Genomic DNA, 16,130 nt, shown 5'->3' with positions numbered 1-16,130 from the left:
AGGTTGTGGTCCGTGAGCTTCTTGCCCAGTACACAAGACAATATGAAGAAAGTCCAATATTTGGTCTTCTTAGGAATTGGAAGAGTTCGCTTGGAGATAGCTTAAGGACCAGGTAATAATTGATTTAAATTGAATTCTATTTTTAGTGCTTTATTTTTCTGGCAAGGATGAGTCGGTAACGTTTTTTTGAGATATTTAATTTGGCTTGCACTTGTCTAATGGTGCCTTTTATTTATTTGTGTTTGATATTGGCCGAGAATAAACTATGGATAGTGCTTCTGGATTTTATTGTTGGAGTTCAGGGTCATCCGTATGAATTTTGTGACCGACATTTTAACTGCACAATTGTGGATTGTTTTATGAATGGGGTGAAGCAGACACATGGCGGCAGGCCCATGTCATAAACTCAATAATCTGAGGTTTTACCACACTGATGAAGCGCAAATCTAATAACATCTATTTTAGATTTGTTTTTCTTTTGTGGGTAAAGACACATTTAGCACATTCACCACCTTCAACCTGTCATGCCTTTTAAGCCAAAATGCACTGTCTATAAAGGTTTTTTCAAGCAAAACGTTCATTGGAAAGCAGAACCTCATAGGTCAGAGTGCAAGTGACGTCAACCCAAAAATTAAGGCCGGGTTGAAAGTGTCACATGTGACAAGGAGCCACTTGGCACCTATGACTTATAGGGACACTCTTAAGTTATGATGTTATTCCATAAAGTTTTCCTAACGAAATTGAGTTAATACTCAATTCATTGGTGAAAAAAGTGAGGAAGCCATGGTCTACAGCTCAGAATTTCACAACCTAAAAGAAGCATATGGAAAATTACTAAAATATGAAATGTAATGATCTTGTTTTTGCTAATGCTTAGTTGAAGTATTCTGTTCTGATGGATACATCTAACCATAGATAGAATATCCACCAAGCAACAGACTGAATCCAAAGACTTTTTCACAGCAGAGCTCCCATGCACTACTAGGTGAGATCATGTGGCTCTGTGCTGGCTCCATTCTGCCGAACAAGTCACGGAGCAGAGTTGCATATAAGTGCCACCCATCTACACTGATATTAGAGCCTTTCTTGCTTCTCCTTTTGACATGGCTCCGCAGCTTCGATCCCTTTTTTGTGGGTTTTCCAGTGACTTTTACTCAATCCCACAGTGTGCTAGGAAACTATGTCCCCACTGAAAAGGACAGGTTTCAGGTGGTTGCAGGAAGCAAAAGCAGTCATGGATCTGCACAAAGTGTGTCTTTGGTGTCTGGGCATGGGACCCAACTCTAAAGAAGTGTGCCCTCATGGATCTGAAGATGATTCAAGACTTAAGGCAAAGTTTTACATCACTGAACACAAGAAGTCGCCAGAGCCCTTGCATAGGTCCCACTCACACATTCTAGGTCGTGGTACTGGACACTGTCATGGTCCTGAGGCCGCTTCCTCAACTCTTAAACTTTGCGCTTGAAGTCTTCAGGTAAGTCGAAGTCTAAACGCAAGCATAAAAAGACAAAGTAGGACTTGACCCCATGCCATCAGTCTGACTCCAAAGAGAAGGCGCAAGGGCATCACAATGTCAGTTAAAGTCTTTCAAGGACACCGGACACAGAACTAACTCCTATGTTGTTCCCAACATGCCCTGAATTCGAGGCTTTTAAAGAGGCCATTCTTAAAATTTTCAATTCACTACTAGATCCCGCTGGGTCGACTTTGCATCACAAGTAACCTCAGGGGCCTCAAATCAAGTTACCATCAGCAGGTGCCATCTATCTTCTAGAACCCATTTTTGGGCCTGTGCCAACTCCTCTTCATTCACCCACTCTGGCTGAATGATCCACGTGATTCCTGTCACCCGAATGCCGGAGGATAATCCAACGCCAATGTCAGAATCTGAACTGACATGTAACACTACAAAAATCCCAAAATCTCAACTTGACTGTACCCAGCGCCTCTCCCATATTGTAACTACCAGCAGAGGCTCCATTATCATTTTGGTTCTCACTCTGATCCTGTGCCAGGGAAGGGAGCACCTGAAGGTATTGATTTTGATCATGGAAATGAAGATGGCTTGCTGTCCCCTCATTATACTTGCTCATGCTTTATACATTGGTTAACAGAACACCAGTGTGCTCAATATCGTTCTCAAGACAGAGCTTGACTTGCCACATTGGCCACCTTTGAAAGAGAGTACCTGGTTTACAGTAATGGTTTTTTGTGGCAGCTAAGGCAATAGAATTGCACCTATCCTCAACTGAAAACAAAACAAATGCTCTGAATGAAATTCTACTTCCTCTGTCATTGACCTCTGAGCCCTCACTTCCTTTTAATGGTGAACCAATTGGTCCAAGCCTTGTTCTTGCCCACCAGTGAATCGGCAGGTGGCTAGACATCACAGTCGCTGATGACCCAGAGTTTCTCACCAAGCACCCCACCATAGAAAATCATATTGTACAGGACTCCATCTATAAAGTAAATCCAAACTCACTCTCAACCACTCCTCCGGGTAGGGAATCCAGGAGGATAGAGACTTTTAGCAAATGTATGTTTTATTTCGCCAGTCTAGCACTGCAGTCAGTAAATGCAGTTTGTCTGCTAAGCCGCTCCACATATGCCTGATGGGACATGGTCAGCGAGATCTTTCCATTGGTCACAGAAGATCTTAGGGCCTCTTGGTCCCAGTTGATATACGATGGGCAGGACATGGCCAAATATGCTATGGCATAGGCCTTGAATCTACTGACTTTTCTGGAGCTTATTAGACAACACAGTTCCAAAACCGATGTATCTGCATTTTTCTATAGAAGCTGGCCCACATGTATCAGCTGTGATACACTGTTCGAGGATGAAGACATAAACAGCTGTGCAGTGAAGAGCGTGATTGAAGGCAGATGTGCCCAATGTAAAGAAGAAGATTTGTGTGAGCTAGCTTTTGTTGGTGATCTTCTAGCGTAGTTGGCAAGTCAATCAGCACTATGATGCAAGGCTTTGCTTCACAGGGGTTTGATTTGGTTGGGCTCCCCCTGCTCACAGGAGGGGCCAGACTTTCGAAATCACGCTTTAAAAGCCCTGGTGGCTTACGTGCTATGGCACGCACCTGGGCAAAGAACGGGCCAAGGCCGGACCTGTCTGTGCCCGGCCGAGGCTGGGCTGGGCCTCCCCTTTACATCAGTTTCTTTGGGATGAGTAATACTCCCTGTGATTAATCTACCTGCGGCCTTTCAGCAAAGTGTTCAGTTTATTCACCAGTTCTCTGTTCTCTGACATTCATCTGTGAGAGGGGTATGTAAGAGAAAGGGGACGCAGTAACTATGGTGGATGAAAGTCCCAGAACTCAGAACTCTATCATGAGCTTCCTTAATAATGCTGTGGGGGCTTTATCTGTGGAGATCAACTGGCCTCCTTTTCCTCAACTGCAAATAGTGTGGCTACCTGTGATGAGGTCCAGCCCCTGAGTATAGCTGCCCGGGCTATGTCAAATATTCCCCTTATTAGTAGGCCCAGGGAAGAGCTGCCTCTGCCAGAGTTAAGTTCTAAGACTCATACTATTCCCAGTTTCACTCAGGCCGTTGTTTCATATATGACCGAGACCAAAGAATAAGGCCTCTCCATCTGTGATTCGGCCACCCTTGGTGAAAAATGCTGGGAGGACAAGCAAGAAGTCAATTGATATGTGGACTCTGGTAGCTCTCAAACTTTCTTACAGGATACTGGCTTAAACACTTTGGGCATTGTTGAGTGCCTTAGTGCTAGTTTGAACAGCCTGGAGGATAGGTTAGGCGAAATGAAAGGGGCTTGGGCAACATAGTTAACCTATTGGAGAACTTGGAGCATGGAATTTTTAATTTGATACCATCACCTAGCACTCCACCACATGTTCCCAACTCATCGCACACTTGTTACCTTGTGCTCCAATCCCAAAAGCCAATTTAGATCCGTTGTGATGCCCCCTCCCAGAGCACCCAGGAAGGTGCTCGTTTTTCTAACATCTTGCCTAACATAGAAATTGTCCCATATGTGCCCCCGTAGCTCCTAGTGCTTTTGGTATCTAATAGAGGAGGTTCTCCCTACAATTCTAACTGCAATTCTGCACAGGCCCATATATCTAGTACTAATGCCTTAACTCTCACGAAGATTGACTTGCACTTACTCCCTGCCTGAACACCCTACTTTCTTGTTATGGGTAACGTGCCACCTCTTGGGGTGGGGGTGGTGGAAGAGAGCTACAGCAAGCTTAATATTAAGGTAACCCCCGAAACAAATTTGGAAAATATGGCAGCCATGGCTAACTTACTATGGCCAGACACTCACGGATTCACAGTCGTTCGGGGGAAAGGGGGGATACACGGGGGGGGAGGGGAGAGGAGGGATTCCGTTGACAGACAATATTCGTTGTTGTTGATTATTTATGTGCTAAGATTGTTTGACCTCGCTCCACCTGTAATGAAAACAGAAACAAGATGCTTTGTATATCCGATGTGGCTTTGCAATGTGATTAAGAAAACGCTAATAAATACATTCCCCAAAAAATAAGGTAACCCACTGTCTCTTGATTCAGCTGGGTCTCTTACCTCATTCTTATACAAAGAGATCATTATGGTGTGCAGGGTAGGATGGATTTGGTTTTTTTCAAAATCCAGCACAGGTGACTGTATCGTGGCCAGTTTTAGAAATCCCAGATTGGTGGAACAGGCCTTATATAACAGTAGGCCTAATCTGTCAATGTGGACTGACGTTTTACCTTTCCCTGGGTTTCTTTTACCCTCCTCTGGCTGTTAGGTCCCCTCTAGAGGAGTCATCTAGCCAGTTTAGGCTGGAAAGGTGCCCAACTTTTCCCTACCTAGAATCCAGCCCTAATATCCCGCGCAGTAACAGATTTGCTCAGTTAGCACAGCTCCATGAGCGAGACTAATGTTTAGCCACAATTAAATTTGTATCTGGGGGAGGGGGTGAGGCATTGTCCCTGACCAGTATGTCTCTTGGGATATTGTGTGGGAATGTTGCTGGGGTTGGTGATATTCTGCTAGACGAGCATAAGATGAGACTGCTGAAATCCTATATGGATATTCACCTCCAAGAGACTTTGGATGTTTCAGGGCACCTTTTGATTAATCTAATATTTTATGTGTGCTTTTAATTTTTCCCAACAATACCAGGCTGCTAGTGATAAATGTTTACAATTCTGTTTCGATTATTGACACCCTTGTTACAGAATTAAGACATTTAGTGGAAGAATATTTTATGGTCTTGTCTAAACCTACATTGATCTGATTATTAGGAGTTTTTAATTTGCACCCATTCATGTAGTGTGGTCCTAATTTGGAGAACAATGTCTCTTATGCTCACTCTGATCATGTGCTTTTTACTCATTCCCGGCAGGTGGATTTTTTAAATGATTTACTGGCGGAATTTAACCTCCTTAATCTATTGATTAGGGAAGAGTTTAATTCTGTTGGTGTAATATTCCAGAGTAGAGGATGCCCAGCAAAATGGGAAAGGAAATGGACCTCATGGGTAAAATATAGAAATTAACAGTATGGCGAGGGAGAAATGCAGACACGGGTGGACCTAGAATGGGGAATGGCGATCTGGGTGATTTCAAATGTAAACGATATGCCATCCTCCTCGCGGAACCGCCTGACGTTACCCTGCATCTGTACCCTTGTAAAGAGGTACCAGTGATTGTTTAGTAAAAAGAAGTTTTAAAAAACGATTCTGCTGGAGTAGTGCCCACATTTCAAGGTAGAGGTCTTAGCACCACTATTAATTTTATTTTAGTGTCATCTAGCTTATTTTCCTTCCTTATTAATTTTAAATCCGTATAGAGCACCCACAGTGATCACAACCCGTTACTTGCAGAATTCAGATGGGATGATTCATGTGGCAAGAAATCCCCGTTGTGTAAGGAGACTCTCATATTAAAGGAGCAGGGTTGTAGAATAGGCTGGGTCAAGGTAATTCCTGATGATTTTTTAAAGAACTTGGTGATGACCTGCCATCCTAATTTTGATACCTGTTTACAGACAGAGATCTTTGATCAAGATATCCTGGATTCATTTAAAGATATTGGTCATCTCATAGTTTTGGGCCTAAATGGTTTGATAAGAAATGATCCAAGGCCCATTAAGTTTGCTGGAGGTTCTACATCAGAAAACCCAGAAGCCAAGTACCAGTGAAGGAGGCCAGGAACCTGTATTATGTTGCCAGCAAGGATCGAAAAGCTTCCCTTAAACGGGAGGCCTGGGAGCAGTTAATGGCTGCTTTCTCGCTTAGGCATAGCTTGGCTTTCTGGAGGGGGGGGTATCAGACCACTTTTCATGCGGACACCACGCTGGATATGGTTCTAACTATTCAGGCTCAAGCATGAGTTTCCCATTTTGAGTCTATCTATGAAGCTGAAAGCTCATCCTGTTCACATTTTCACCCCTCTAGGAGGGAGATGCTTTTAACTGGGAGGAAGTAGGTGAAGCTATTTTGCTCTTTCTTCCGGGAAATTCCCAGGATCTTAATACATCTTGAGTGGATCGCTGGGCCCCTCGCAGTCAAACTACTTCATCCTGGTAAAAATTGGAGATTGTTCTGGTTTATAAAAAAGGGACCAGAGCTGATCCAGCCTGCTATAGACCCATCTCTTGAGTGGACGAGGAAGTCAAAATTATTGGTAGTGTCCTGCTGAATGGGATAACAGCGTGGGCAGAGTAGAGTAACATACTGTCAGATATTCAATACGGCTTTAGACCTGGCAGGGGTACGATTGAACAGAATCTGAACCTTTATCTACTGATTAACAAGTACACTGCAGGTAAGAAAGTAACCATCCATCTGGCCTTCATAGACCTCAGCCCGACCTCTGACACGGTCAACAGATCGAAGCTCTGGGCTGTGCTGGATTCCATGGGGGTGGATAATGCACTTGTCACTTTCCTACACAATTTGCACAAGGGGCTTGAGGTCTCCATACGATATGGCCTGAATAGGGAGGGCACTTTGCACTTTAAGTTGGCATGGGAAATTTGTCAGGCGTTGCACATTAGCACCTTTTATTTTTAGGTCTCACCTGCTCTGCTCTAGGAGAGGGCCTCTTGGAATCACTGCAGACTTCCAAGAGACTTTTCCGTGTGGATTGGACTCCTCCCATTCATTCCATTGGCCTTTGCATGTGGCTTTCAAATATGAAAGCACGCAAATGGCCATAGGCGGGGGTATGTCCCGCCTTTTCTCTGAACGTTCACTCTCACGGCCTGTGGGCCTTGGGAGTGAGCGAAGCGAGCAGTGGCACGCAGTGTGCCAGCTGCCTTCCTAACATTTCTTTCAGCGCGCGCACCACTCGTTTTTTCTGTGATGACGTGCTTTCGTTTTGCTCAAGGCTGTGTTACCTCTTTTAGTTCAGGCGGACTTTGGATTTGCTTAAGGACACCATTTGTGGATCTTCTAAGCATTATAGCCAAAATAAACATGTTGCGAATGGAGGAATTTCCATTTGTGAAATCACAGTAGGTGTGTGCTCATGACAGCCGGAAGCCGTCCGAAAGTTGCCGCTCCGCCTACGCGGTAATAATTTCCCGCCTGTGCGAGAGAATTATTCTGTGTGCGGAGTTCGGACAGCTCCCTGCCGTTATGAGCACATGCCCACCGTGATTTATGACGGCCGGGAGCTGTCATGAGCATAGCAGCGCCACGCCCAGCCCCGCCCCCCCTCGCACTGCAGCAGAATTTGCCACGCAGCCAAGGGGTTAAGAATATTAGCAAGTTCTTGCAAGTTTGAAAATAATGTTGATCAATACACAAATTATCAAATTGTTTTAAATTGTGCATCAAAGAAAGTGCAAGAGCATCTGTTGTGTTGTGCTAGTCCCACTTTTCAGGAAACAGTGAGGATTTCTAAGGGTATTGAGAGGTCAGAATGAGTTATTTCTGGTGAATCAACTGAATCTGAATGTAGATCCATAAATGCTGTTAACAAAACAAAGGATGTATTTTTTAATACTTCCTGGTTTAGATGTATATCTTAGCACCAATAGTATCTAGGGGTCAATTGTAAAGCTCAACTGTGGACACAAACCCCAACAGAATACAAATAAAGAAGTGGAAACCCAAAACAATATGCCATATGGTTAAGAATCAAACAGTGGGCGATTGTTCCCATCAGTAACCATTCGGTACCGCCCATTTTAACATCATTTGGGTTCTCCTTGCCCAGGAGACTAGCCAACACAACATAGCCTACTGATGTTTTTTAGGGCTATGTGTAGTGTTTAAATAAATGCGTTAGCAAGAAGGGTGGTGTGTTCGAAAATATAAGCCTATTTGTGGTTACTGAATAAGCAGTGCGAAAAGTGAATTAAACAATAAATGTGAGTGCATGAATAAAATTGGATCAGTTGAGTAGATTGTTAATTTTAATGATATCTCTCAAATGTCCAAATTTAAAAATATAGTGAAAATACAGATTTAACATAATATCTGTAAGTAATATTGGTCAACATGTTTCAGCATATGAGATGGAATAGTTCCAATGCTTTCTTCAGGACCTGTTGGAAACTACTGCTTATAAAGTGAAATTTAAAAACAAAATCAACTGTAATTTTCAGGTTTCATGATCAACCACATACTATTACCGTATTGTGTTGTAGACACGACAGCCACAGGAAAGACATGAAAATAAAAACAAATTGACAACATTATGTCACATTCAACACACATTCATATAGGCAGTGTATTAACATAAACATCACTGGGTATCGTAATAAAATACATAGTATGTATTAGTTCTTTAATGCCACTCACCCATTAGTATTGGTGATGGCGCTTCACCCCACCTGGCTGCAGCTCAGGTTAGTAGGAGCACCGCTCTAAATTTAGGATTAGACACAGAAAGACAATTCATTAATCTCATAGTTCAATAGTTTTAACGCTAAACCACAGGCGCCCAAGATGACAATAAGTTATTCGTCATTTGCAGTTGTTATGCCGCCTGTCTGATGCTCATTATTCTCACGAGCAAAGAAAATTTTGTTGATGATATATTAACTGATTTTTGCAAGCAGAATTGGACATACTACCACCATCTGACAGTTGGTAAGATCGATAAACCCGCACGATATCTGCCATATATGTAAGTATATGTGGAGATAACATCGTACTAGTTACGGCAATGAAGAGGTTGATAAATGCCGATTTTTGGAATAGAGGTGCAAGTCTCCGTTTTATCGACCGCGCTAAAACAGAAGAAGGCAAAGCGCTCGACCAACGTATCAGGCAACTAACAACCGTTTTGTCGTCCGCACTAAGACAGCAGAAGAAGGCAAAGCGCTCGACTAACGTATCAGGCCACTAACAACCGGAAACGTATCAAATGGCTGGCTCAAGTACTATACCATATTGAACCGACCCCCTCCTGCCGAAATCGGGCATTCTCTAGTCGTCAGGGCACGACTGTAACAGTGCCCCGCTCTCATTACATAGACCTTCTGTGATGTTACGTACCTTTCCGTCGGTGTCTCCGCACACTCGTCTGTGCTGTCTGGGGAGGCACCGAGTCCTAGGCCAACTCCATTTTAAAAGACCAGCGGAAATGCTCCCAATCATGTGATTACGATCACATGACTCGTAAGCATGCTGGGAGTTGTGGTTTAGTTTACATCCCCATGTTAGTGGCTAGTAGATTATTCTCGATGTTAAAAATAACCGTGCTCTCATAATTCAATAGACCACACTCGTCCGTTATGAACGGCATCACTTAATGTTATGACCGCCAATAGTTTGTTCTGCTCTCAAAATTCAATAGGCCACAATCGTCCATTTTAAACGTCATCACCTAATGTCATGACCGCCAATAGTTGGTTCAGGTCTGTGGTAACCAAAAATGGTTTCTCCAATATAATATATCGTCGGACATCGCAACATGGTGATTGCAGTTAGACCTAATCGCAAACATCGATGTTCTTTGTTAGACATAATCCAGTGGATTATGTCATTGGATTTTTACTGAGTGAACGAGCCCAAATTTATATTTTACATTACTAAGTTTGACCACCAGATGTAAGAGCCTGGCTCTCTAGTAATGGTAGAAATGTTCGTTGTGAAGGTACAATTAATCATCGGGCTTTATGATATATTAACTCCAGTTAGATCCAGTGGAGAAAGCCATTTTTAGTTGTTTATTTCAAAAAGGTCTATAGAACAGTGTTCAGTGTATTAATTAAAGATTTTTCAAGGGAAAATTGTGGAGGCAGTGTATTTATATGATATAGTCTATGCAACTAACAAAAATAATGAATATTCTCTAGCGGCTCTGACATATCGGACTACTCTCTTGGAGTCTACCTGAATATATAGACTTAATGGATTCAGAAACTCAGAGGGACATCCACGGTATAGGTTCATTAAGTCCCTCTTTATCACTGTTGAGGTTGTAAACCCACTTCTGCTCCTTTTTGAATAGAAATTTGCCAACGCCCGGACAGAATTCTGGTATTATAGGTTTTTCAAGAACGGTCCAATAAAAATCATTAGGACAATGTCCGACTTCAAGGAAATGTGATTTTAACCTGGTCGCTTGCTTCCGACAGCGCTCCGTGCTCTTGTGTTCAAGTATTCTTGTTTTAATTTTTCTTGTTGTCATGCCCACGAATCGTTTCTCGCATGGGCAGACAATTAGATAAATCAAATTCTCACTATTGCAGTTCGTAAAACTGCGTTGTTCCCAGGGCCTGGTGGTACCTATATCCACGGATGTAGATTTGTGTGTTTGTGGACATACTGAGCACGTGCCACATGGATGATGGCCCTGTACTGGCGGCAGATCCCACAAGGTGCCCACCTGTCTCGATTCCTTAGTCTTTGGTCGTGTATGGACCAATTGGTCTTTAAGACTCTGTCCTCTTTTAAAGGCAAAAAGGGGCAAGGGGATGTTGTCTCCACTTGAGTTCAATATCGACCAATGTCTTTGAATGATCTTTTGCACCTGATTGGATCTAATATTGAAAGTGTTCACAAAGGTGATACGGTTGGACTTTTCTTTTGGTGGAGTTAATTGTAACAGTGCCTCTCGATGATTGTTAGTCGCCCTCTTCTTTGACTGACGAATGATTTTCTTAGGGTATCCCTTTTCACATAACTGTTCTTCTAGATTCTTTGCATGTAGATTGAATGCCTCTTTATTGGAACAATTCCTTTGGACCCTGAGGAATTGGCCAAAAGGTAGATTATTCCTCAGGGCCCTGGGGTGGCAACTTTCATAGCTCAGGAGAGTTGGGGTCGTTAAACCTACCCTCGGACCCTTCTAATGATTGGTTTGTTTTTGTTAGATGTGGATCTGCCATGCATCTAAGTAATTATAGCAGTAGTGCTGAAATATAGTAGAACATACACATGTTTAAAAAAAAAATGGTCCTGTAGTGTAAGCGATCCAGTATGACATTCTCATATGTGCACACATGCTCAAGAGCATACTTGCATTTTGGAAAACGTTCCCTAATCCCTAAAGATCCCTAAAGAACTTGGAATGACCGTTTCAAATGACAAATGTAATTTTTGGGCCAAATTCTGTGGATGACTTAGGGAGTCAATATGATGGCGAAAGGACTGCTACTGCCACGCCGGCGGTGGCGGTCCTTCCGCCATCACCAAGCCTATCACCCACCGCCAAATTAGGATGGCAGTGGGTTTTGTGGCAGACGCAAAGTCCGTCCGCCGCTTCACCGCCAAAGGCAATCACACCGATTGCATGGCGGACGGTTCAGAGCCCCTAAAATGGCGGCGGTGCCCAGCAGGCACCGTCCACCAAATTAAGATGTGGGTTTAGAAAGGCCTTTCCATGGCGGCAATGTCACAGTGGAAAGGCTGGCGGGGATTGGGGACCAGTTGTGGGCCCCCCTTGTTTGGGTGGGGTGTCGCTGCACTGGGGGTACCCATGGTACCCCCCTGCATTTACATGCACCAAATGGCAGGCCCCGCGCTACGATGGCGGGCGGACCTAGTCCACCTGCTATCGTAATCAGCCCCTAAGACCATAGGGTTTTATTTAATGGTATTCAACCAAAAGTGATTTGATCAGTGTTTTGAGGGAGGCTCCTCGCCCTGAAGATAAAGATCAGCTGAAGTTATTTATACGTGTTAGAGATTATTATTTACACTTTGTCAATGTATATGCCACCATCATAGAACCTCTCAAAAAGATGCTGAGAAAAAAGGAAACATTTAAATGGTCTAGTAAAGAATAAATGTTTGAAAATGTAGAGTATTCTCTCAAGTGTTTTTTCTGCACGTAAAACATATGTTCCTGGACATCAATGCATTATTTCTACTACTACTAGTGTACTTGCTATTGGGAACTGTTCTCTGCCAGGGAGTTGGTAATTCTAAATATACCATTTAATTTGCATCAAGACTGCTTAAAGATGCAGAAAGAAGTTACAGCACTCTAGGACGAGAAGCCTTGGCGTGTGCCTAGTGCATTTAAAAGTTTAAGATGTACATTTGGGCTACACAGTTGGATTCTGTGTGCTGCTCACACGCCTTTGACATGTATGTGAGGTGAAAAGGGTATAGATTCAGCATCCTCAAGCTTAATTTGTATTCTTTCAAATTAACAGGAATGTAATTTTGAAATGTGTTGATATTGCTGGAGGCAAGAACGCAAGGTCTGATTTCTTGTCACGTTCTCCTTACGCAGGATGAGTGGGAAGCAGCTTGTTCACGAATGTGTTGTATCTATGATTGATCTTGTTAAACACTGTCAAGGCTGCATTTCTGAAAAAGGTCTGGATTGATTGATGTTTGTGAGAAGTCATATATTATGAGGTTAGTGTTTCAGTACTTGCAAGATGGCTGGCCATGTGTTAAACAACTTAAGGGAAATCTTTTACATTTCTGTTCAGTATTTGTTTGGTGAATGTAACCGCATTGTTCATGATATTTATCAATTTTCATTAACTTTGTGTTAAGGGCAGAGATGTCGTTTGCTATGACATTTGTAGTGTGGTGTCGGAATGTTGTCTGAAGGCGCAAGCCGGCGCCTTCTTTGTTGTTCCAGATCTCTGGTGTCAGTGTCAGTTCGAGGTCTAGAATTGGGAGAGCGATGCACACGATGGCGATTGGGTTCCATTACGTTTTATCTTAGAATAAAACTCCTCTTAATTCATGCGGAGCCATCTTGTTCATTTAAGTGGATTACTACATACCAAAGTACATCACAGCAGCATGGTTAACAGTCTTGGTTTAATGCTTGCCAAAAAGGTTTCTTGGTCATGTCACTAGAGGACAACAAATTCTTAAACACTGGATCCAAGATGAGAACATCTCATTAGAAGAACTGTTGAAACTGCAATTGTAACCAGTTCTCGTATACACACAATGTGAGTAAATATTCATGAAGGAAATGTTTAAATCATACCGCGACTTGAATAAACTACAATTCATGCGGAGCGTTGCCTCGGAAAGTCTTATCTCATGACAAATTTTAGCCTTTTTGTATGTACCTTTTATTTTTGTGCGCTGTGACCATGTTTTTGCTGTTATCCTGTGAAATCGAAGGTACACTATTAAAACAACAACATTTCTATCATTTCTTTCAGTTTTCTGGCATTTAACGTGGATAAAATTGGAAATTTGACATTCCTTTTGAAAGCAGTCAGTTTTCGGGAAAGAGTACTACAAAGAGGTTTAGCGGCCAGACTTTATAATAAGGTAATGTAAAACCATAGATTGCCCAACATCATTGTAAATTACTAGCGTAAAATGTTCTGAAAATTGAAGCATTACTCTGTAATAATTCTTGCTACAATCTCTTTAGTGGGTTTGAAAACTAGAATCTTGAAGTATAAAAAGAAAAACATTAAAAATACATACAGGTGACCATCGTGAAATGGTTTCTATTGTTTGTCATTGTTTTACCATTCCCAGATTGCAAAAATATTTGTTCTAAACGTGGCAGAATACTGGAGCTTTGAAACAATGTACACGTTGTAAAATATGAATACAAATTATGATACTATATGTGTTATGTATGCTTAGTGTAATTAGTGATGTAACATGATAATGGGAGGTCAATGGTATAAACTATTTTTTGTGTAGCCTCAGTTTGTGGTGATGTTACTGTGAAGAGTTACCATTAGCTGATAAGTATTGTCTGAGGACAAGTGGTCTGTACAATGGTAGGGTGAGTGGGTGTTTTGGCAAAGCTGAGTTCACTGTGAATGAGATAGGTGGTTGTTGTTGCTAATGAGTCATGCATGTAGCGTTGCAAGGAGATTGATTATGCTGTAAGCATGTGAGTCTGAGCTGTGTTCCATGTGGCTCAGTGTGTAGGGGTGTGGGAATGACCTAAGGTAAACAGGTGATTGTGTGGGTGTGGCATAATGTGAGGTAAGAAATTGGTGTCCGAAGTGAGGAATATTATAAAACATTGATGGTCAACAAATCATGTAAGAAGCTCGTTTTGTAGGCGGTAAATGCTGATGTGTGTGTGTCGTTAAGTGACGTTGCTGTGCTGTGTTAAGATGAGATGTGATAAGTGTGCCTGTGAGTGAAGATGTGTCCTGGCCTGTAAGAGGTGAATACAAATCAAAAGGGGAGTGTGGAATTATAAGTTGATGCTAACTATATGTAGGATGCCTAGTGGTATGACTAAGTGGTCAGAGTGAGCAGTGTCATTAGTAAACAAATAAAGAGGTGGTGATTATGAGGTTGAGTGGCTTCTATGATGGCAGATGTGGGGTGAATTGGGTGGGAGGTGCAGTAAAGTTTGGGTGACTAGTGTGTTGAAAGGGTGATGCTGATTGGATTTGTTAGTCGTTTGAAAATGAGTGAATATTAGTGAGCACTAAGTAGTTCAGTGGAATGCTTCAGTGGTTGTTACAGAGTAGCAAGTAAAGTAGTTAGGGGTGTAACTGCCTGAAGGTGAGAGGTGAAGTCTTGGGAGTCACTTCCCAAACTTGTGTTAAGTGACTGTAGGAGAACAGGGATGCTGTGTAACAGTGTGGGAATATAATGAGTAGATAATGGTGCAAGTGGTGTAACAAGTCAAATGAAAATCATATGTTGTACATGCAGAAGGTAAGAATGTATATTGAGTCGGTAGTGTGAAAGGTTGTGTATGAGGAAGTAAAGGGTGGTGTTACTTTTGTGAAAATCTGTGGTTGGTTGGTATAACAGGTAAGAGGCTATGAATTATATGAGTGCCATTGTACAATTATGTTGCAAGCAAAAGGGTAATGAGCCAGTGGTGTTGTGCACATGAGTGATGTAAGCAAGGGATATTATAACTGGCTGCGGAGCATGTTGATGGTGGGCAGGAACTGTGTGGGGGATACATCGCTTCCCGTACTAGACTTTAATTTGAAAATCTGTCATTTTGGGAATAATCTCCGTTTGATTAAAGTTAAAAGGTTGGACAGGCATACATAAACACAGTGATTTGTAAAAGAAAATCCTAGGACACTGACCACACAATAAAAAGCTTGGTTGCGCGGATGTGTCCCAAAATCTCATAAACAATGCTTGGGTGCAGGTAAATTGTGCTGGTTTGCACTTCCATTAGCTCCACATATGAGAATTGAATATTCAAATATGTGCTTGCTTGAAATTGTTTGCAAAGATTGTTCTAGTTTGATAAAGGGTGATAGTTTGATACATTATAAATCATGTAATATCTAAAATGAGTTCATTGTACAGTATTCAGCAAATAATTGCAAAATTATCCAACTAGTCAACATTTTAAAACATCTAGCCAAAATGGTGAATAGGCTTTCAGGTTTTCAGCAAATCAACCTTGAATCTCAACAAATTATTCCATGTTGTTAGTGCTTGTGAAATAATCATTAACACATTTTCTAGTCAGCCTCAGATCATCCGGAACAATGTTTTCTTGAAAAGTAATCAACTACTCATCCTCAGATCATCAGGATCAATCAAATCGTGTGAAGTCATCGGATAGTCATTTACAAGTCATCCTAAAATCTTCAGGCCCAGGTTTATAAACTCTGCTGATGACTTTCTGAGCTTGATGATGTCTGATGGTGTGAAAATGACTTCTCCATGAGTTGGGTGATCATCCCATTGCTCAGGGATGGCTTCTAAAGCAATCATGTTTGACCTGGGATAGCACGGATTAGAGACAGAAAGCATCTATGTTG

General features: G+C 42.1%; 1 protein-coding gene across 1 annotated transcript in view; it reads left to right on the top strand.

Moving 5' to 3' along the window:
* Positions 1-16,130, top strand: part of ACOXL (acyl-CoA oxidase like) — a 1,104,726-nt gene that overhangs the window by 716,935 nt on the left and 371,661 nt on the right. The window contains exons 14-15 of the mRNA XM_086926889.1: positions 3-112; positions 13,572-13,683. Coding sequence (XP_086783015.1) covers positions 3-112; positions 13,572-13,683 — 222 coding nt within the window. The remainder of the gene's footprint in view (positions 1-2; positions 113-13,571; positions 13,684-16,130) is intronic.

Source organism: Lissotriton vulgaris, chromosome 6 (genome assembly GCF_964263255.1).
Source record: "Lissotriton vulgaris chromosome 6, aLisVul1.2, whole genome shotgun sequence".
In the NCBI taxonomy this organism is placed as follows: Eukaryota; Metazoa; Chordata; class Amphibia; order Caudata; family Salamandridae; genus Lissotriton; species Lissotriton vulgaris.
The sequence above is the reverse complement of the archived record's forward strand: the minus strand, read 5'-3'. Positions and strand labels throughout refer to the sequence as shown.